This window comes from Leiobunum rupestre, chromosome 7 (genome assembly GCF_980474605.1).
Source record: "Leiobunum rupestre chromosome 7, qqLeiRupe1.1.hap1, whole genome shotgun sequence".
In the NCBI taxonomy this organism is placed as follows: domain Eukaryota; kingdom Metazoa; phylum Arthropoda; class Arachnida; order Opiliones; family Sclerosomatidae; genus Leiobunum; species Leiobunum rupestre.
Window position 1 is genome coordinate 38,465,441 of NC_143390.1, and position 23,257 is coordinate 38,488,697.

General features: G+C 38.3%; 1 protein-coding gene across 1 annotated transcript in view; it reads left to right on the forward strand.

The window, feature by feature from the left end:
• LOC149936216 (adenylate cyclase type 8-like) overlaps window positions 1-23,257 on the forward strand; it is a 92,413-nt gene that overhangs the window by 60,620 nt on the left and 8,536 nt on the right. Inside the window, exons 5-12 of the mRNA XM_090181195.1 lie at window positions 7,477-7,626; window positions 9,797-9,936; window positions 10,296-10,407; window positions 12,486-12,613; window positions 12,814-12,972; window positions 14,785-14,935; window positions 17,172-17,336; window positions 21,585-21,848. Coding sequence (XP_090037321.1) covers window positions 7,477-7,626; window positions 9,797-9,936; window positions 10,296-10,407; window positions 12,486-12,613; window positions 12,814-12,972; window positions 14,785-14,935; window positions 17,172-17,336; window positions 21,585-21,848 — 1,269 coding nt within the window. The remainder of the gene's footprint in view (window positions 1-7,476; window positions 7,627-9,796; window positions 9,937-10,295; window positions 10,408-12,485; window positions 12,614-12,813; window positions 12,973-14,784; window positions 14,936-17,171; window positions 17,337-21,584; window positions 21,849-23,257) is intronic.

The following is a 23,257-nucleotide window of genomic DNA, read 5'->3' on the forward strand; positions in this document are numbered from 1 at the left end:
GATAGAGCAAACTTATTACGCCGTATAGACGGGGAAGATTGTATTGGAATACCGCCATCTATCGTTAAAACCGACAACTGGCTCTCCTATTCCAACCCACGCATTCCGTTGGAAGTTGGGGGATGTTTATCCGAATTGAAAGAGAAGTTCCACTATTCTATATAACCTAGTTTGAGTATAAGGTTTACTGCCGCTCAAACAAAAAAAAACACGACAAAAAGAGAGAAAAAAAAGTGTAGTCAGAAAGAGGCAAATGCTGACACACACCTGTAGTTGTCATGGGAACGCCCCCTCTCTTTTTCCTATCTCGTGACTCGCTTCCCCTTCCAACCAGGAAAATAAGTTAAACTTTCAAATCGAAAATGCCAGACAGCAGTCAATCTCAGACCTTCCCAAATTTCCTTTTTCCAGACGAAGGATTTTTTTTAAACTTAGGTGACGATTTAAATTTTACAAGAGAATTGAGAGCCAAGGCTTACTCAAGTTACTCCAGATTGTTTTTCATACTTCATGAACACTAAACAATTGCTCGGAAGGCAGTAGACGACAAATATTTTTTGTGGCCTTTGCTACATTTGTGAAATTGACGGCTTTTAAAATCCATTTTGCGCGTGAAAATACCTCTACATGTTATGGTCAAAAAAGCAGGCAAAGAAGGGTGTGTGCCCAAGACATGTACCTGTAGTGTCGCGCGCTAAAACGTCATTTCAAAATCCGTCAATTGTGTCGAGTTTTCTGACTGAAGAAAATAAAATTAAAACTATCGCGGATTTCTGGATTATGCCAGTTTTTAAAGCAAACGTTTGGAGGACGAGCCCATTTTCAATTGAGAATACGGAAGGGTGTGTCAGTTACGTAGAAACCAACATAGAGTTATCTGAGATAGGATATAGATGAGCGTACATGAAAAACTAATAGTAAATTAGGAAGTTTAATTAATAAATTTCAATATGCGCTAAATGTTGGTAAATAAAGTTATAGAACCGTTTAAAACAATTAAAAACTCGGTTCCGGTTCCGGTTTTCAGTTATCATTCTTTTACAAATATAGATTCCGGTTCCGGATACGGTTATCAAATTTTTATATTATCGGTTCCGATTTCGGTTCCGGTTCCAAGAATTTACTCGGTTCTTCTCGGTTCCGGTTATCCGTTGCATCCTTATTAATTATATACTAATTTAAAAGGATACGTTTATGATTTATCATATTACCAAAAGTTTCATAAGACCCAAAAGTGTGTCAGCTGTACCTTCGCGCCTATTAACATTTCTAGTGAGACCTAGTCACACTATAGACTACATAACCTACTAGTTGGAATAGTACTAGCAACTCTATATTTAGTCTATAGTCTGGCGCGATTTTCTCTCTTCGATTTACTCGCCCGTAGACATACGTTCTAAAACGCCTCACTCGGCGGCGCTGGAGTAACTCGATTTTGATGACGTATTTTCCGACCCCTCTTCGTTTCCCTTTTTTACTTTGCAACAAACTCTCATTAACTACTATACCGTTCTGACACACTTTTGGGTCTTATGCTACTTTTGATATTACTGATATAGACAAGCTATTTATAAAGAAATATACATGTATATAAGGTGTAACTTACAAAATTTAGATATCGTTAGGATTTCGCACCCATACTTAAAATTTCGTCCAAAATGTATAAAGAAATTTAACAGAAGCCTTTAAAATGACTGTAGGAACATGGCCGGAATTTTGCACCTACAACCACTGGTAGGTGAGGGCGGAAATAGTGAGAGGAAATGGCTTCAGTGGCGAAGCCAACGTTTTGGCGCGAAACAAAGTCTATAGCGAAACATCTATGCGTCGTGTTTTTTTAAATATTTTCTCCTGCTGTTTCTGTTAAAAGCTTTGTTATTTTACGCATAAATGTCCTCAGATACCCGGAGAGTAATTTTAAAATTTTGTAACGTAACGCTTCGCTAAATTTAACCAGATACAATCTTTTTAATGGACCCAAAAAAAAGTTATTTTTATTTTTAAATGAAGTTTAAATATAAATAAAATGGAATGCTTTATTTAACCTAAACATCAACGGTAAATAAATACACACAAGCAGGTATCACGACAATGTCACAATATTTACATCAAAGTTTAAAAAGTTATTATAAAAATTTTAATCTTCTTGGCTTTAAAAATATTTAGTAAAATACAATAATTCTCCGGTATATTCCCATTCGATCGAAATCCCATTCGACCGAATTCAATATGTTTCCGAAATATAACCCAAAAGGCGGATTCGGTTCATTGGGACCTTTTGTTTTGTTTTTTACTTCTGCCCCGAGATATAGCAGGGTACGCAAAAAACGTTATACCTAAACAAAATTGCTACAGGTGTACTAACGGTAAGGTTAGGTTAGGTTAGGTTAGGTTAGTCTCTCACTTCCCTAGGGTGGCGCGCTTTTATAAATATATTTATGCTTTGAACTTTTTATTTATATCAAGAATACAATAATTCGAACAATTTCATTTTTTAATGTGAATGGTGAAGTTTGTAGCAATTGCGTCGAGTCAGGCTAACGCGACTTCTTCATTCGAACCCTCCTTTGTGAGCTATTTTCTCCATTTTAGCTAACTGGCTCCAATAAGACTATCAACACTTATTTATATAAGAAGTAAACCTATTTAAAAAACGTCTCCTAAAAACGAAATTTGATGTACTATAAAAAATAATATAAACGTGCAAAATTGGGCTGTAAACCGCACAGTTGGGGTATTTTCGATCGATTGGGCCTCAATGTTAAATCGTTTTCGAACGAATGGGATTTCGGTCGAATGGGACCAAAGCAATTCTCCAAAGAATGAAATCTATAACTTAACAAAATATGCAATAAAGATATATTAAGTGCAAAAACCACTCCAAAGCACTGTACATAATTAACACTTTTTATTGTATTGGGCGATATCAAATTTAAAAAAAAAAATAATATTTTGAATTTAATGGTATATTTTATTGTTTAACTTTGCCAACAGTTTTAAGTTGCAAATCCCATCCTAGATATTTGCAAAGAAGGAACCGGTTTCACGGAATAATCGGCTTACGATTGGAGCGAAAACGAAAGGTTTCAGCGGGATAATATATTCCACATACAAAGGTTTCCCTGGCAGGTTTCCCACGTCACTAAAATTGCAGAAAAGCCAATTCCATTTTCATTATCCTTATCGATATTCCCCAGTACTTTTTCAGCCATAAGTATATTATATAAAACCATAAGCGTGTCTCTTTGGGAAATGTTTTACAGAGAGCAAAACGGTAATGTGAATAGCTTTCAGTAAATAAAATTGCACGTGAAGAAAAGGAAGTGTCATACTTATGAAAAATATTATAGACTTTTGATAATACTTATAGTATAATACGCTATACAATGCCATAAATATATAATATTATTAAATAAGTGTCTTTTTGGGAAATATTTTACTGAGAGCAAACCGGTATCATTATAAAGTCTGAGATGTGAATAGCTTTCAGTAAATAAAATTGCACGTGAAGAATAGGAAGTGTCATACTTATGAAAAATATTATAGACTTTTGATAATACTTATAGTATAATACGCTATACAATGCCATAAATATACAGGGTGTCTCAATTTGCTCGATCAGGCCATTTTTCTCAAAATGTATTTATGCTAGGGTTCTGAAATTTTCAGGGTTTATTTGTTAGGTATGGAAGGCTTTGCTTACTAAATTTCAGAAAAATCGAACGATTGTGTGCCGTTTTGGAAAATTTATTTTTTCACCGGTAGGTGTCACGCAAAATGTTTCAATAGAAAAGTTGTAGGGCATAGTCGAAAGTGTAAAAATAATTTTGGTTCGGTTGAAAAACACCTATTTTTCACTGAGTTTGGAGGTCGGGGGAAAAAACAAGTTGTACTAGCAGGCAATAGCCTTTAACGAATTGTAGGTAACATCATAAGTGGATCATTCTCTCTAAGTAAACAAATTCCGGGTCTCGGTCGGGTATCTTAGTCTGGGTTTGGTGACGTCAGAACTTGTAAAGAGAGCAAACTCCAGAGATAAAAATTTTGAAAATATTTCGGCGGAGGCGCCACCGAGTGGTCAAGACGGCAACTAAAGGGCCTTTTTTTGAACAAAACTCTACCCTTGGCTCTGAAACTGACCTTGAACAAATATGGTATAGGTTTTTTGGGGGGAAAAATTCGAGGAGCCAAACCCCAAAATTTATCTCTCTCGGCCCTCGGGACACGTTTCAGACGTGAAACGTACCATAAGAGATGTAAGAAACGTTAGATTCGGCAGTATAAATTCAGAGTGAAGTTGAGTTGATACACAGTATAGGGCGGTTGTAAAGGGCTGCCAGACCGACCCGGACAAAGACTCTAGTCATAGGTAGCATAGCGTTTTGTCTACTTAGAGAGAATGATCCACTTATGGTAACATGCATTTCAGTTATAAGATTTCGAAAAATAAACAAATAATAATTAGCCCAAGTGACAAATGTTTTTTAATGACTTCTACAAAATGTTTTCAAAAATGCCACCTTCTGATGCAATGCACAAATATGCACGATGTTGCATATTGCGAAATGCTCCCCGAACCATTTCTGGAGTCACCCGGCGACATGCTTCGATGATTCTTTGTCGTAAATTTTCAACGCTCGTCACAGGTGTTTGGTAAACGTAGTCCTTTACGAATCCCCAAAGAAAAAAGTCGAGTGGTGTTAGATCAGGGGATCTTGCAGGCCAACGAACAGGACCAGTTCTTCCGATCCATCTTCCAGGAAACTCGTCATTTAGATATGCAACCACGTCACGATATTGGTGAGGTGGCGCCCCATCTTGCTGGAACCAGATGCGTCTGTACTCGGCCAGAGGAATGTCGTCCAACATGTTGGATATTTCATTTTGAAGGAACTCCAAGTAGTTTTGACCGTTCAGACGATTAGGCAGGAAGAACGGGCCAATATTCTGTCACCTAACAGACCAGCCCACACATTTAAGCGAAACTGCACTTGGTGGCGGTTAGGAAATCCCCAGTGTGGATTCTCGTAGTCCCACATATGTTGGTTTTGACGGTTGAAAGGCCCATCTCTTCCGAATGAACATTCGTCGGACATCAGTAGTTGATCGTGAAAATCCTGGTGTGCGTCAGCCATGAGGCAAAACCAATTTCAGAAGTCGAGTCGGCGCTGTCTATCACCGTCATGCAGTCCTTGGTGAAGTGTCGCTCGATAAGGATGATAATGGTGTCTTTTGAGTGTTCTCCAAACGTAGTTTCGATCCAACCCTAAGTCAAAGCTGGCAGTCCTGACGCTCGCTCAAGGATAGGCGACGAAGTAGGCAAGCATGGTGTTTTCCATGTCGATGTCCTGGAGACCACGACCACGAAACATCGGATTGATATTACCCCAGTTGTCGAAGTCGCGGACCACTCTAAGAACCGTCGTATGACTTGGTCTGCAATTGGGAAATCTTCGTCTAAATAACTGACTAACTAGAGTAGCATTACGACGACCTTCTCCGTAAAATAATTCTAGCATATGAGCGCGCTGATCTCGAGTGTAAAGAGGTATACTGGACAACAATCGGCCAAGCTGAGATAATGTTTTAACTTTGAAATGTAAACGCTTTAAATACTACTCGGACAATTGATATTTCACGTTAAAAAACAACAAAAGAAAAATAAGCGTAATTTTTGGTCTACAAATCTTTGTTTGATGATCTTACTCGTAACCACGTCGAAATGGAAGACGCGGTCTTTGTCTACTTTGTCTAATTAGGTGTTGAACGTAATAATTTTCTTTAACAATAACTTTTTGCAGATCTGATTATTAACTACATAGCTGAAAGCATAAGTTCCCTAAAATAAATGTACATGTGTGTTGTGATTATGTACGATTGTTTACGTTAAAGGCTATTGCCTGCTAGTACAACTTGTTTTTTCCCCCGACCTCCAAACTCAGTGAAAAATAGGTCTTTTTCAACCGAACCAAAATTATTTTTACACTTTCGACTATGCCCTACAACTTTTCTATTGAAACATTTTGCGTGACACCTAACGGGGAAAAAATAAATTTTCCAAAACGGCACAAAATCGTTCGATTTTTCTGAAATTTAGTAACCAAAGCCTTCCATACCTAACAAATAAACCCTGAAAATTTCAGAACCCTAGCATAACAGGGTTCATACAAAATTTCCGAAATTAAATTCCCTGACATTTCCAGGTTTTCCCTGACCAAATTGCAAAATTTCCCTGACCATTTTTGTAGAATTAATTTACGTTTTGAGGTAAAATCTTGAAAAATATTTATTATGAATTTTTAATACATATTTGAAAAATTAAAGGCCGGATTTTTTTGGGGTCATTTTAAATTTCCCTGACTATTCCCTGACCATTTGGAATCATTTTCAAATTCCCTGACTTTTCCCTGACCTTTTGGAAACATTTCCAAATTCCCTGACTTTTCCAGGTTTTCCAGGTATTCCAGGTCGTGTACGAACCCTGCATAAATACATTTTTAGAAAAATGGCCTGATCGAGCAAATTGAGACACCCTGTATAATATTATTAAATAAGTGTCTTTTTGGGAAATATTTTACTGAGAGCAAAACGGTAACTTTACGAGTATAGTGCCTGTGATGTGAATAGCTCTCGGTTTAAATAATTGCACGCTAAGAACAGGAAGAGTCATACTTATTAAAAATATTATAGACTGATGATATATCCTATACCGCTAATGTTATTTTGACGTGTGCCTTCGCAGTCTCCTTCTGATATTTGTAATGGGTTTCTAACAAGGAGACTACCCGAGGTGGTTATCTCCGATTTGATTCAAACTCATCTGGTAAGTAGACCTTCATGTAACTTGAAAATCCCTAAAAGGGTGGACAAGAATGGGCTTTCGTTTTGCCATGGCAACCAAAAATGTTTTTCAAAACTTAAAAACTGATTTTCTCTATGAAAATTAACATGGGAAAATAACAATATTTTTAAAAAAATGAAAAAAGGTTCATCAATTAGCTACATAATTCAGATCAAGGCTAAATCTGGTACATTTTGACCAATATACGTCAATTTTGGTAAATATGAGAAAATATACATATATTGGGTAAATACGATTAATCAGTTTTTAAGTTGTGAAAAACATTTTTGGTTGCCATGTCAAAACGAAAGCCCATTCTTGTCCACCCTTTTAGGGATTTTCAAGTTACACGAAGGTTTACTTACCACCCGAGTTTGAACCAAATCGGAGATAAACACCTCGGTTAGTCTCCTTTTTTTAAAGTCGAAATGCGTCATGATAATGATTTTCTAAAATGTGGTTTTAAGGTGATGTAATATTTACATTTTACATCGCTAGGTGGAGTAATAAACACTATAACAGTGTATTTTTCCGCGTTTTGTTTTTAAACTCAAGCCCGCGAAGGTATATTTTTCATTTATAAATCATAGGCGGATACTTCTTTAGTAGAAGTTAAATTATATACTGTTTTCCAGGTCATAACCAACGCTTTATTGTACTTGTGCATCAATTTCGTCAGCTTGTACACCAAGTACTTAACGGACAGGGCGCAGCGCAACGCTTTCCTGGAGACTAGGAGGTCCATCGAAACGCGATACAAGATCGAGAAAGAAAACGAAAAACAGGTGAGCGGTGAATGTTTTTAATTTGGAATGGTTTACCTCGCCAATAATTTACGAACTTTCCGAGTGGCGGCGCCGTATACATACACGTCTCGATAAATTTAATTTCGGAAACTCCCCGCCCGCGCTAACATATCAACGAGATCAGAAGATACATACGTGTATACGTAATTACGCTGTATATATATATAGTTTTGCCAGAAATTCGATTTTACGCAATTTACTAATTCGTTGCACGTACAAAATACGCGTAGAAATTATTAAAGCCTTCGGTGCAATATTATGGGCCGATAAATTCCGAGCTAAACTCACGTAACTCAATATTGATCGCATTTTGTACGGGGAAAATTTCACTAAATACTAACCCTCGCAAACTTTGTAGCTAAAGCTCGTCTGCTTTCTATTTTTTACGTCAGGTAGGTCAAGTATTGGAGGGGGAGGACCTGCCGTTTTATTTTTTGGGCCCTTTGAAGGATTTTGGGTCTGTTTCATTTTGCTAAAGCTAGCCGAATATAGCGATTCATAGTCAAAATTTCCATTTCTGTACTCTAGGGCTCGGAGAAACGGATAAATTAACCGCCAAAATTTCAATTAATCATAAAAAATTCGATCAACTGTTGGATATTGTTCACGTCTATTATACGATTTAATATGCTACTAATGAGTTTTTATTCAGTTAATTAATTAATGGATATAAAAGAAATGAACTGAAAATTTTCTATCCGAACGCCAAGCCCTATGTGCTCCACTGCAATAATTTTCTTGAGAAATTTAAGAAATTTAAACTTTTATAATATTATAATCTAACCACGATGATTTCATTGTATCTGTGATGTTTCACCCTGAGGCGGTGTCAGAGGCGGCGGTAACACTTGAACCATACTTCCCACCCCCCCCCATAAATTAACATTAGGTTACTAATTTGATCTTTAATTTTGAACAACCAATAACTAGTGTGGTGGAGAATTGGTTAGCAATTTCGACTCGCAGTTAGAGGAGCCGGGTTCGATCCCAGCTTGTGGCACTGGGTGAAAACTCTGAGCAACTCCTTCCGCGTTGAGTTTGCAAGTTCTCTCCCTACTGATTAAAGGGGTTTTCCCCCGAGATCTTCGGTTACCCCTTCCCATAAAAACTTGTGGAGATTTACGGTAACAGTAAGTGTGGGGGCTGTTGGCTATAGCGTGGAATGAAGGGCTAGCCACCACCCTCCTACGGATTGTAACCCGGGGGTGCCTTGGGTATTAGCTAGCTGATTATTATATACCACCACCGATCCCTTAGGTTTGAGCATTATTAGGGCCCCTCTGAGCTTGCTTCCTCCAGGCTCGTCTAGGGCTCCTATGCTCCTACTGAGCCTAGTAAAGCAACTGGGCGCGCCCAAAGTAAAACCACCAAAATAACTAAAAGTGAAGATACGCTATTATAGCATTCACACATTGTTCCATAAAGAAACTGTCGGTAATTTCCCCCAAAAAGCTTTCGGCGGGCGTGAGTTGGGCTCCTTCGGGGGTAATTCTAGATGGATCGACTTCCAACGCCGAGACGCGCCGTTGGATTGGAACCTCCAAATGGTTCGTAAAGTAAATGGGTGAGGGGGTCGAGGTGTAACGGAAGGCCTTAGTTTGATGGGCTTATTAACTTAAATTGGTGGTCAGCCGGAACCCGGCACGCCGCGACTCGAAAACCAATCTATCGCGGGACACACCAACTGACTATACGCGGCAACTCGATCTTTAAATTGCGGTATAGTCGATTTAATAAAAGGCGCCGGAAAAGGTACGCTCTAAACTCCCTCGAGTCGATATCGGCTTACATTTTAATGACCGCCACAGCAGCCAGGCTCCCGAGACGAGCTTAAATCATTTTATAGTCACGATGAAACGGGTTACTGCTAAAGTTTGCTATTCATTTCGTAAAGCAAAAACGCGTAGAGGATTTCTAAGAATTTTTACTTCCAATTTTTACATTGTAAAACACGACCCATCAGCGCCTCATTAATATAGACGATTCTTTATTTAAAAAAAATGGTTCATGGTTTATTTAAACGAGGATTAACTGATCTTGAAGTTTCCAGAATGTGGGTAATATATATAGGCGTAGAAGTATACGGAAATCAAACTTTGACTACATGTATACGCGTTTTATAGTTAATTCTAAACTTTAATGTTTACAGGAACGACTGTTGCTATCGGTATTACCTCGATTCGTGGCGTTGGAAATCATTTCGGACATCGCCAGGGAAGATGTGGACCACGGGAAAATTCTCTGCGCCCAATTTCACAGGATTTACATTCACTGTTACAATCACGTTAGGTGGGTATAGGCGAACTGGTCCAGAGGCGGCGACAGGAGATTTTTCCCAATTGTGGGTCCCCTGTTCCTCAATTGTGGATCCCCAATATATTTACTCCAAAATTAAATTTTTCAAAGTTTTATGTATAAATCGACTTGAGGAGGTCCTATATGTGAAAAGAAACGTAGGCTATAGCCTGTTTCGCCTAAACCTAACGCCGCCCCTGAACTCGACACCAGAGCCATCTTCCGGGAAAGACTGAGTCTGATTATTTCATTTATGATATTCACCTGTAGATGGCTCTGAACTATCAGGTGGCCATTGATAGCGTGAATTATTATATTCGATTTAAAACTGACGATTATATTTATCACCTTAGTATCTTATTCGCGGACATTCAAGGATTCACGGCGCTGGCCAGTCAATGCTCGGCCCAGGAACTGGTCAAGGTTCTCAACGACCTTTTCGCCCGTTTTGATAAATTGGCCAATGTAAGTACGTATTTTCACTCTTAATTGTTTCCTCCAAACACACAATCCCAGAAAGAATTTAAATAACCGTAAACGCCACCTACGCCTTTTAATGCGTCAAATTTCAACCAGCCAATCTTCATCCGCCAGACTATTACTTTATGCTACGAAACGAAACTGAAAAAAAGATTTTTACTTGTTGGTAAAGAAGTACGATCTCAGACGAGTTTAATCGTATTAATGAAAGGGCAAGGGGATAATACCGGAAGTATTTAGGAACTTACTTAAGATGATAGTTTTGGAAAATAGGCTAAACGTTATTGTCTTATTTTTCCCGCGCTGTTACGAAAACCTCGACTAAGGCAAACGTTGAAACAACAATTTCCATTTCGAAGTTTTCTATTCCGCGTCGAGTTCCATTGAGAGCCCAGAAATCTAATAATGCAAGGAGCCATATTTCTAAAACAGACTCCACGAGACAAGGCCAATATAAAAATAGGTCATTTATGTCAACTGCACTTGGCATCGTGTTGGTTTATGATTCTTTTCTGAAAGGGGTAATTTAACAGGCAGAGAAAAAGTAGTTAGCGTCAAACCAAGCTGGCATCCGCTGTATAACAAATCTGGTATTCCGTTACTTCTTTGCGTACTTGGAACAATAAATAAATGAATAAATTTAAAGGGGGTTACCTCATTTGGCTATTTTCAAGGTTAAAAACTAAAAATATTGGACATTTAGGTACGCAGCGAGTCAGGTATACGTCAATACGTTCTCATTTACCTAAATAAAAACGGAGAGCCAACCTTGGTTTTATACAAGCGCGCTAAAAGCGATGCTGGAAGTTGGAATTCCCATTAGTATAAAATTTAAAGAAAATATTTTGAAAGCAGTCAAAAATATTTGAAAGGCTTAATGGACGGCGTTCCAGCGGCAAAGAATCCGGCTTTCCGCTTTCATTTGCCAGAGTCTAAAGGCTTTTATTCCTGCCGGGTAAACACTCCCGTATCGAGATCTTATAAAGCAGAGCGAAGGACCCCCTCAAAAGAGATATTCACCAAAAAAACTGTCCCCGGGTCTTAGTCAAATACATATCCAACAACGTTCGCTTTGATATAAGAGAAGTACTTCTTTATCCGTTAAATGAAAAACCGCCACTCTAATCATTGCGATTGCCAATTCTAAGCAATCAAATTGAAGGTCACCTGAAGGTCTATTATTGTAACCAATGAAATTTAAGTATATAATTTTTTTAGTCAAAGGTATTAAGAATTTCGACTCTAACTAGTTGCAATAGAGGTTCATGGATGTATTGTATGTACAAACTTTAGCCAAGAAAACATTTACTTTTGGCTCATGCTCGAAGAATAAGCTCTTTCCCACGACACCAAAATCAAATCCGCCCGGTTTCTCATTGGCTCCCTACAACTTACGTCTTCCGACGCGATTGAAGTGCACGCTGGTGACGTTTTTAATTCCCCCCTCCCAACATTGTCCTTTTCCCTTAATTGTAAATATGTAACTAACTAATAATGTTTTAACTAATAAGAAAAAGGCCATTGACATCCGGCAATCGAGACCATGGGAATAAATCTCAAAAATCGTCATTTAGTTCATGACGAAACAAGACTTACGAGCGTTAGTTCAAATGAGGCGAATTCACATTACTGCCTAAGCATTTTAACAAATTAAAATTGAAATACTGGGGCAATCGAAATCACCGGCCATTACTTTACGGCGAGGGGCTGATCACTATCCGTAATCGGTGTACAAGCCTGTAGCTATGACTGTACTAAAGTTATTACGTAATCGATTACAGATTAAGCACTACCAAAGGCTGTACTCACTGTAATCGGTGTACGGAATTTGAGGAAGTGGTTAGCCCCTCGCTTTACGGTTAATTTTCTTCCGGTGGTAACGCGTTTAATTATCGAGTTCGGAAGTACGCGGCGTCAATGGACATGACGTCTAATTAGTGGCTAGCTGGACGCGAAATTAAAAAGGCAAATCAGCGCAAATTAAGCCCATACAGCAACCCCGCCTCGGGCCGAACAAATTTCGTTAACTCATCTTTCTCCGTTGTATTTTTCCATAATAAAAGGAAAATCATTGCTTGAGGATTAAGCTGTTGGGGGACTGCTACTACTGCGTCAGCGGATTACCCGAAGCCAGATCCGACCACGCTCACTGTTGCGTCGAAATGGGATTGTACATGATACAAGTCATCAAGTAAATACGCTAGTTGTACCCGAGGACTCTACTCGGCGAGGACAGAAGAACCTCGAACTGGTCTCGCTTTCGCGCGCGTTCTTTCCTCGATTCGTTCCGTTAATCCCATCTCGGGAAGAATTGGGGAAATAGCGCCCGCGGATGCCGGATCAGATTGAATTAATCCACAGGGATTAATGACAATGGGGGGATCTCCGCAGAATCGTCCGTTCCCGAGCCGGAGTCAATTTGAATATGAGGATCGGCATTCACAGCGGATCCGTGCTCTGCGGCGTTCTGGGTTTGCACAAATGGCAATTCGATGTTTGGTCCAACGACGTTACCCTCGCCAATCACATGGAGTCCGGAGGAATACCCGGGTAAGTCCGTACAAGCGTATACGTATATATTAAGGGGTGCCGCGTTGAATTTTAGACCAGACCGTACTTACCCATCAAGCTTGAATTCACGGAATCTGCCTGTAGCAAAGTCCAAAAGCGGTCGATTACGCAGCACCTTGTATCGCTCTAGTCTCTATGGACTTAACGGGTAGTTTAAAAAAGAATTAACGTCGCCTAACAACCAAGTTTTAAATTGAATGTGTGAAAGCCGTCTGCTTATTCTTAATGATGATAATCAGCTAGGCTAATACCCAAGGCACCACCTTAGGTCCAAGCCATCAAGCGACTTTTAGTGCCGTTAATTCAGGTGGTCGGGTTATTTTAGTTCAATGTGAACAAACTTAGTGATTTCCGACGAAGTTTCGTAGAGAAGCTGGAGCGTTCACGTTCCATTTTGACAAAGTGGCGCAGTTGTTGTCGCTTAGTAAGTTTTAGAGCTTTTATTTTTGAAATTGTTTAAAAACAATTTAAGTAATGGTAATTAACCATCGTGTTAAGTAAAAATAACCAGCAAGCCGCGTATGACTGTGTTTTTGTAATCAAATTCACTGGAATCCATTTCATTTATAAACTTAAAAAATTGAATGAACTATGCCTAACCTAACTTTCTCGCGCGTACTTTCTCCTAAGCCCCAACTCGTAGTGATAGTTGAAAAGAATTCTTAAGGCGCTTCAAAGCGACTGATGTACCTCAGTAAGTTTTTCCGATTTAGGCTACGCCTACAGTGTCAAAATATCGGGAACAGCGAAAGCCCAGTTTTCTGGTTAAATTTAATTTTACGTTATCGATTATCTATAACTGAACTAGACAATATAGCGTTCTCGCCCTATTGTTAAATTATATTATAACAAATCTAATCTACGCGCGTAATCGAATCAAACTAGTCTTCTCGTCCATACGATCACCGACTCTATACACGCAAGAAGAGCCGTATAATTATCCAACTCGGAGTGCACACGGTCACCGGTCACTACTCTCGAAAACGACGGTTAATTATCAGAGATAGGGACATCCGCTATCGGCTAGCCTCGAGAAACGAAGAGTAGACCTAATTCGGGGATTTGCTCTCTATACAGGGTGTTTCGAAAGGTTTTAAGGTGTTGTAGGGGGTGAGTTGAGAAGTATGCCTTTTTCCCCCAATTTTCCTACGACGAGTGAAAAGAGCGCCAGAGAGCTTCAAAGTGTGGCCCACTAGCCCCTGGAAGTAGGCTGCAACAATTGCAAAACCAAGCAGCAGGGACTTTAAATACTGTTTAAGTTTACTTTTTTTTACGCTGGTTACCTCGATTTGTTTACAAAGTCTAAATTTTTTTACCTATCAAACGAACCCAAACCTTAATGTTCGCGTTTCCCTGCTTCTTGGTTTTGCGCTTGTTGCAGCCTACTTCCAGGGCCTAGTAGGCCACACTTTGAAGCTCTCTTTTAACTCATCGTAGGAAAATGGAAAAAAACAGGCATACTTCTCAACTCACCGCCTACAACTCCTTAAATGTTTTTCATAACCTTTTGAAACACCCTGTATAGTAGTATCAGTGGACGTAACTCTACTTGGCTCACACTTTTTCCATAAGGTATTACACTTCTAAAAAGCGGCTATGATAAAATATAATATTTCAGTGCATTTTTTCTTGTACCGAAAATATTAGAAATGTTTCGCAGAATCCCATAAAATATATGGTACAGATTGAGAAAACCCTTTCAAAATTGTATAGAAAGGCTTGTAGCGCATAACCTTTTGAAACGCCCTATAAATCTGGAATCGATAATTAATATAACATCTTTTTTCTCAGTCGCGTTCACATTTCGAAGGCCACTTTGGGCTATTTGAACGGGGCTTACGAAGTCGAACGGGGAAGCGGAGAGACGCGAGACGCTTATCTGCGAGAGCACGGAGTGGAGACCTACCTCATCAAAAAGACAGAGCCCAGCCAACCTAAAAAGGTAAAAAAACCTACTACTACGACTAAGGTCAGATGTAAATGACAGCGAGTGGCGCGCTGTCAACTGCCTTTGGGTATTCGATAACGGGTGCCGCGGCAATAATCTTTTCTATTTTGGTTGGCTATTCCTCCGGGGTCTTTAAGAGGGCGAACTAAAACGAGTTAGAAAAAGCAGCGGGAAGCCGCTCTCCAGTCGCTAAAAGCTCCTAATATTCCGGCACCCGAAAGAAATTGAATGCCAAAGTGCTTCCCAAAACAATCTTATTATTTGCGCGTGGCTTCTTTCAATCAATGACTTCTCTAAGGACTTTCCTCTTTCATTCACCCCGTGGACCGAGGCTTATTTAGATTTAGCAGACGACGTACTTTTCCATTTCCTACACACGCGTTGATAAGCTAATTAAAATGAAAAAGGCGTAGGCGGAAGCATTGTCGCGAGAGACAAAAAATATCGTCATTTAACCATTTTTCTCTCACTTCAAATAAATACAAGATCGGTAAGCCGTTATGTTACATTTATCCCTACTAAGCCGCGATAGTTTCAACGGATTAAATCAACGAGGAAAATAAATACGAAAAGGCTCAAGGTAGTTTTCTCGACAAATCGCTGAAACATATTCCTTATCAAAACGTTTATAGCTCCACCTAATGATGAAAATTGTAAATATTACATTTCGTAGGAATATTTAATTATTTTAAAATCATTTTTACCGTTGAAATGGTATTAGAAAATCAATCAAGTATCAGTTAAGGAAGTTGAATACTTATCTCTGAGATATATCTTATCTACTTCTGATACAAGCTAACGTAACCAGGATATTTTTTTACACAGTTTCATGAATTTAAAAATATTTTTTCTACCTTTTCTTAAATTAATCCCGTCGAGAGCTTAAGCCCTTTCGTTTCTATAAGTTTCCCTAAAACCATGAAGAAGAGCGACCAGTACGAAAGAATGAAAAGTTCTTTTTATTCTGAATTTATAGTAGAAAAAATCCATCTATTTTTTTGGGGATGGTATTAAAGAAAGACCAGCGTGAATTTTCCAACCCTCAAAATAATGAGCTCGAGGTTTCAACGATATAAGTTCCGAAGGTCTTCCTAAATAGGCTCGTTTCCTTTTGTTTGGTCAGAAAGTCAGGTTCCAATAGAGCGGCCAAAGAGGTTTTAAAACTTAATGCTCGCGAAAACAGTAATCCATTTGCCCAAAGGTTCGAAATACGCTAAAAAATGTCCAACTAAAAATAGAAAATACGAGATCTACAGATCAAAAATTGTCTGGTGGTTGATAGGGAAACCTAATAGAGAAGCTTAGAGCTATAAAATGTGCGTATAGCACATACGTCAAACATAACTAGAGTTCGGCGTTTGGATAAGAAATATCCGTTTTATTTGTTTTTATCCATAACCGAAAATTATCCGAAAAAAAACTTATTTTTGAATATTAATTCGTTTTATAACCGTGAATAATATCTATAAATAAATAGCTAACCGAAATTTTTATGAATAATTGAAATATTGGCGGTTAATTTATCTGAACCGCCGAACTCTAAAATCACACGAGGGAAGGTGGAGGGGCGTGGTTTTCTATTTGATTCCAAATATATCAGGCGTTTTCGAAACCATTTTTTAAGCCTAAAACGTACAGTTTTTAGGCTTAGGGAGTGTCTAGACGGATTACTTGACATACTCTCAGAAGTATATTATAGACCTCTTTGGAGATAAGTATAAATTTTCATTTTACGTCTTAAGATATGTAATACACGCGGTAAATTTTGAACCGTTATATTCAGTATATAAGAAATATATTATAAACTTTTGATACAACAGATTCTTCAGATCTAGATTGGTTAAGCCAGTGTAGGGAAAACGTGCATTATTGCAGATTTGGTATTATTGGGTCCAGTCTTAGGTTTACACTCCTGCACTATCTCTCTAAGCACTCATTTTCTAGTGCTTGCTTAACTTCTCTAATTTTAGCGTTCAAACGCGGAGGAAAGCCTGTAGGAAACCTATTTCTTCACGTCCAGACACGTGACGCTTAAACTGTCTAGAACCCTAAAACCCGAGTAGATAAGCCCGCCATAAGAGAGGAACATTTTCAGGGGCAATTTGACCTATTTTTTGGTTCGATTGGTTTACTAATTCCAAGAAGTTGATGGCAGGGATTAACTTGGAAAGTCCCTACATTCGTCGCTGTCAAACCGAATACGAAAAACGATAAATCTTTTAATTCCCAGATACGTCACCGGCCTCGCTACTCCAGCCACGACAGTACGGCGACCAGGAATAACAGTACCGCCAGTCAAGTATTAACGTCCGATGGGACATCAACATCAGGGAACAGTTCTTACGGCGAAGAGGACGCTAACGCGGAATGGACACCCGAAATACCCTTCGAAAATGTAAGCCATTTTGTTATCAGTAATAAAGTATATATATATCCCAGCATAAGTAACGTAAAACATAAGTATGACACTGGTCGATTTATGTTAGTCACAGCCGAGGGGCAGGTCACTTCCATTTTGGGTGCGTCTTAATCATAGTAAAATGGTTAAATCAGGGTAATCGTGATTAAATCAGGGTAATCGTGCCCTTAAAAATAAGTAACGTTTTTTGAAAATCATAAAAAAAGCAAAATAAATTTAATTGAATTGAATTGAAATCAGGGTAATCGTGATTAAAAAATCTAATCACGATTGAATCACTCTAATCACGATTTAAACGAGATTTAACTATTCAAATCATGATCTAATCTTTTAATCAAGATTAGTCATTTTAATCAGATTTAAACATTTTAATTAGATTTAATCATTTTAATCACGATTTAATCATTTTAATCACGATTTAATCATTTTAATCACGATTTAATCATTTTAATCACGATTTAATCATTTTAATCACGATTTAATCATTTTAATCACGATTTAATCATTTTAATCACGATTTAATCATTTTAATCACGATTTAATCAGTATAATCGGTTGAATAGAGATTTTATCGAGCGCGGTAAATAGGAAATAATAATTCTAATCACAAATTAAATTATTCTAATCAGCTCGTTCTAATCACGCACAATTATAATCATTCCAAACACCAATATGATCATTCTGATTCTCGTTCTAATTTCTAATCGCGATTTAATCATACTAATCACGATTTAATCGTTTCAATCAGGATTTAATCATTTAAATCCAAATTAATAATTTAGTCAAGATTAAATCAGATTTAAACATTCTATTAATTGATTAAACATGATTTAATCAACATAGTCGTGAATTTAATCAAAATAATAACGATTAAATCGGATTTAATATTTCGAGGGGTGCGTCGTTAATCAAGGAAGTGACCTGCCCCTCGGTCACAGCAAACTTACGTAATTGGACGTTTTCGCAAAATTTATATGAAGCATTCTAAAACCCAGTATTTGTTTTATAGATAGAATTAAACAATAATAATCTAATAGTGGAAGAACGCTATAAAATGTTTTAAAAAGTAAAAACACTCGAGTTATTCTTATTTCGAAAGTCACGTATCTGGACTTGCTGGATTTTTGCTCCTAGGTTATTGTTAAAAATGCGAGTGAAAACGCGGTTTGTTCTCAAATTCGAAAACCAAAAAAACCTGCAAAAACGAACCCAGTGTATATAATATATAATACATAATATATATAATATCATAAGTTAATGATACCTCTAAGTAGACAAATAAGCCCTTTCAAGGAGGAATCTTTGTCCAGAAAATGTGATGTCAAATCTTGTCTCTCCGATTCCCGCGAATATGAAAGATTTGAAAAATATCTCCTTACCCAGCGCCGCTGTGCGGTCGAGAATGAAACTATATTGGGAGGGGCTACTTTTACTAGTCGTACCTTAGTGAGGGTGCCTTAGCGGAGTGGAGGGTGAGAGGGAGAGGGAGAGAGTTCATTCGTTATAATTTCAGTCACATGAGAGAAATAAACCAATAGCAAAAAAAACGTTTTTCTGCCTCTGCGGGGGGAACGAATTTTCTAAGGGAATATCGAAATTTACCTCTTTTGGGGAAGTTCAAGCTAGCCTTGCACCAAACAGGATTAAAGAAACGTCAGCTTCGGCAGTTCCAAGTGTATGTTAAGGCTACTTTGATACGCAGTACGGAGAGACATAGGTCGATTTGGACAAGCATTTCCGCCATAGGCAGCATAGCCATTTGTGTACTTAGAGGTATCATTAACTTATGATAATATAAATATTATAAATTTTATGTTCTGATTTCCATAAAATAAGCTACGCTTGCTGAACTTGTTTTTATGTAGCTCATTCGTCACGAAATGCGTAGAAGTAGCTTTTCGGTTTCGCCTTCCATAAAAACTTGTTGAGGTTAACTGTAATAGTTAGTGTAGGGAGCTGTTGGCTCGATCGCGTGGCATGCAGGGCTTGCCCACCACCCTCCTACGCATTGTAACACGGCCACCTGAATTAATGGCTTCAAAAGTCACTTGATGACTTAGGCCTAAGGTGGTGCCCTGGTTATTAGCCTAGCTGATTATTATTATTATTATTATTAAGTTCAGTTAAGTTCAGTCTATGCTTAAAAACAGGGTTCCTCGTCGAATTTACCCTTATGTTCAGGGCTTTTCGTAGTGAAACGTCATCGATACGTCATGCGTGACGCAGCATCCGCGTCAAAACAATAGGGCCAATGTTACTTTATAGAAAGGCCTATGCGCTCTTTTACGAAGTCGGCCATTTCATTACAGGCCTAATTTAAAATAGTACAGGCAAGGGCGCCTGCACGTGCTCATCAGCTCGAGACGTCGCGTGCACTTGACCGCATGCACTTTTTGAAATCAGACCTGTAATAAAATGGCAGCTCTCACAAATAAGGATATAAAAGAGTGTATTCATTATGATATTTCCCAAGGAAGATAAATTTTTGCTTTTGAAAGCGAATTGAGTTTTATAAGCCTTGGCTTTATGGTCAAATATGTGGTCGGCTGTGATTGTTGGGCATCCTTACCTGACAGTTGCAAAAACCAATAACAGTTGACAGTCAGTCCTTATAGCCACGTTATGATTTAAATAAAAAAAAGCGTTAGAAGAATAGAAAATGTCATACTTATAGTATTATGTTACTTAGGGTTCCAGGTACACCACCAACAATTTGGACGTTTCTTTGGAAACAAATTGTCTATTCGCAAAAAGCTACTCGAGTTTCTTTTCGTTTGAGAATGGGTTAGAATTTTGACACTCATTGGGATGGAAGAGAAAAATCTTGGAGGAATAAAGAAGGCATACGGGAGAAGTTTGTTTCTATGAGAAAGGCAACCAGTAGGTTGCAGTCTAGCCCTTCAAGTATTACTCCTTAACGTCAGACGCCATCTGTATTCGGAAGAGAGAACTATGCTCTGTTATTTTTCTTAGTTTTCTTTTCCGTTTACAGATGTCGCTAGGCGGAAATGATCCACTCATAGAACTAAGCGCCACACCCTTCCGGTTCTCCTTTTTCTTCCTCCAAAAATGAAGTAGGCAGACTAGAGTGATGAACTGGACTTTGGCTCTATGAGTGACTGTGGGTCATTATAGCCCCCAAATCTGATCTAGCTCTAACCTTTTTCCTTTTTTTTATTTTATGGTTCCTTCAGTTGTTAAACTTTATGTTTTTAGACGTAAAAATTTCATAACATTATTTCCCCGTTATTACTTTTAAATTTCGGGTTTTACTATAATAATTTTATTTCACTTAGCAGGAGACGACCCGAGGTGGAAATTTTCCCATTGAATATAGCATGGGAATCTGACCAATTTGAAGGGTACCCCTGTAAAACGTTTAATCAATTTCGAACTTTTTCATTATTTTTTTTATTTATATTTTCTATTAAAATTGGTCAAATTCCCCTGTTATATTCAATGGGAAAATTTCCATTTTGTGTTGTCAAAAACATTTTTGGTTGCCATGGCAAACGGTTGCCTATGTAGACATTTACCTTCAGGGTTTTTCAAGTTACACGAAGGTCTACCAAACCCCCAAGTTTGAACGAAATCGGTGTTAGTTAGTTTGCTCAGATTATCTATGTATTTTCATTTTTTAGAACCTATTTTTTGAAAAAAAAATATTTACCCATTGAAATAATAATAATAATTGTGTGATTTAAATCATTGATTTAAAAAAAATCACTTGATTTAAATCATGACTTAAACAATTTTGATTTAAATCAAGCCCTGTATATTATCATTATTATTTTTTCTTTGTTTGATTTTTGTTTTGGTATTATTTTGACTGACAAGTGAGTTCCCAATCTTTCATTGTTTGGTGATACCAACAAATGTTAAAAGTTAAAATAAATCTTGATCCTTGAAGGGGCCCTAAATTCTACGTGGCACAGGAGCCCCAATAGTGAAACTCCCTACCAATCCAATCACTCTTTTACGCCTGCTTTAAATATCAGAGAAAAAAAATTCTTAAAAATTTTGATTACAGGCAAATACCGATACGGTGGCGCTATCTATCGAGTGTTCCACGAACTAAGTCTAGATTTGTTGCCCGTAAAATTCAACACGCGAATTCGCGTGTCACTTAGGCAAACTTTAGCGTTTCGAAGCTAACGTACAATTTCCCGAATACAGTGTTGAAAGTTCTCCCTTTTCCGTCTGTCTGACTGTGTCTTTTCGCAGCTGAACGATTTGAACGATTCGGCCGACGAAGACCCGTTCGATTTTGGCGCCAGTATCCGCGACAAGAGCCGCGGCAAAGAAAAGGAGGCCGATCTGGAGGAGGCCGTCGAATCCGCCTCTCACAAACAATTGGCCCCCACCGTCAGCGAGGAAATAGACGAACTGATCGATCACTCCATCGAAATCGAATCCAATAAAAAGATGAGAAAAGATAACGTCAGGTGGTTCACTCTCACCTTCAATAGCAAAGAGATGGAGAATAACGTGAGAAGATTACGCGATACTCTGTTTATCAAAGGAAAACACATTCGCGAACAGCGTTTCCAGATGTAATTACGATAGTGGAACGGGCGGAGGTTAACTTCTTGGGCTGCGCATGAGTGCCTATTGCCAATGGATTAGAAAATTATTGACAATATGGCTCAGTCTATCAATATTTTTAATTCTAGATCGGTACCAGTGTATTGTATGTTCTTCTTATTATTATACATTACACCTAAGCCTATCATAAGGTCCCCATAAGCAAAGGTCTAAGACAAAATTTGGACGATCACATACCCGTTATTAAGAGGTAGGTATTCAAAATCTGCACCTCCTAGTGGCTACGTCCTCAACTATGCATTTCTGAAATAAATTTCGCGAAATGCATAATGAATCCGCACAAGCCGTGCGCGAACATTTTTGAACTTAGAACCACGTGGGATAAATCTCCGCCGCGAGCCCTTAGCACCGTAGCCAAGGCTTTTTCACAATTTTATCGCTTAAAAACTTTTAATTAACACTTATCTTGAGGTTAACGGTAATAGTGAGTTGAGGGAGCTGTTGGCTCGCGTAGCACGCAGGGCTTGTCACCACCCTCCTACGCATTGTAACCCGGCCACCTGAATTAATGGCTTCAAAAGTCACTTGATGCCTTAGGCCTATGGTGGTGCCTTGGGTATTAGCAAAAGTAGCATTAGACCCAAAAGTGTGTCAGCTGTACCTTCGCGCCTATTAACATTTCTAGTGAGACCTAGTCACACTATAGACTACATAACCTACTAGTTGGAATAGTACTAGCAACTCTATATTTAGTCTATAGTCTGGCGTGATTTTCTCTCTTCGATTTACTCGTCCGTAGACATACGTTCTAAAACGCCTCACTCGGCGGCGCTGGAGTACCTCGATTTTGATGACGTATTTTCCGACCCTACCTCGTTTCCCCTTTTTACTTTGCGACAAACTCTCATTAACTACTATACCGTTCTGACACACTTTTGGGTCTTATGCTACTTTTGGTATTAGCCTAGCTGATTATTATTATTATTATTATTATTATTATTATTCATCAGAACCTAAAACGGGCTATTAGAAATAAGAGTTGCGTTTCTGAAGGTATTTATTTATCAAATTTGAGATTTAGACCCGTTTTGTGGCTGCTCTATCAAGTAAGAGAATATTTTAGATGTAGAAATTTGTCTGTACTGCCCTATCGTCGTATGTTAATTTTCTTTTCTCCAGGACAACGCCTTTATCATGGGCCCCTATGGTAAACCTTTTCTTACGGGGACCTTATTATAGGATTATGATTACACTGATAAAATTTCCGATCCAGAATTATTGCATTGTACCATAATTAATCTGGCAACGCTGTTTCAAGGGGGCTCATTCGTCGTAACGGGCAGGTGCGATCT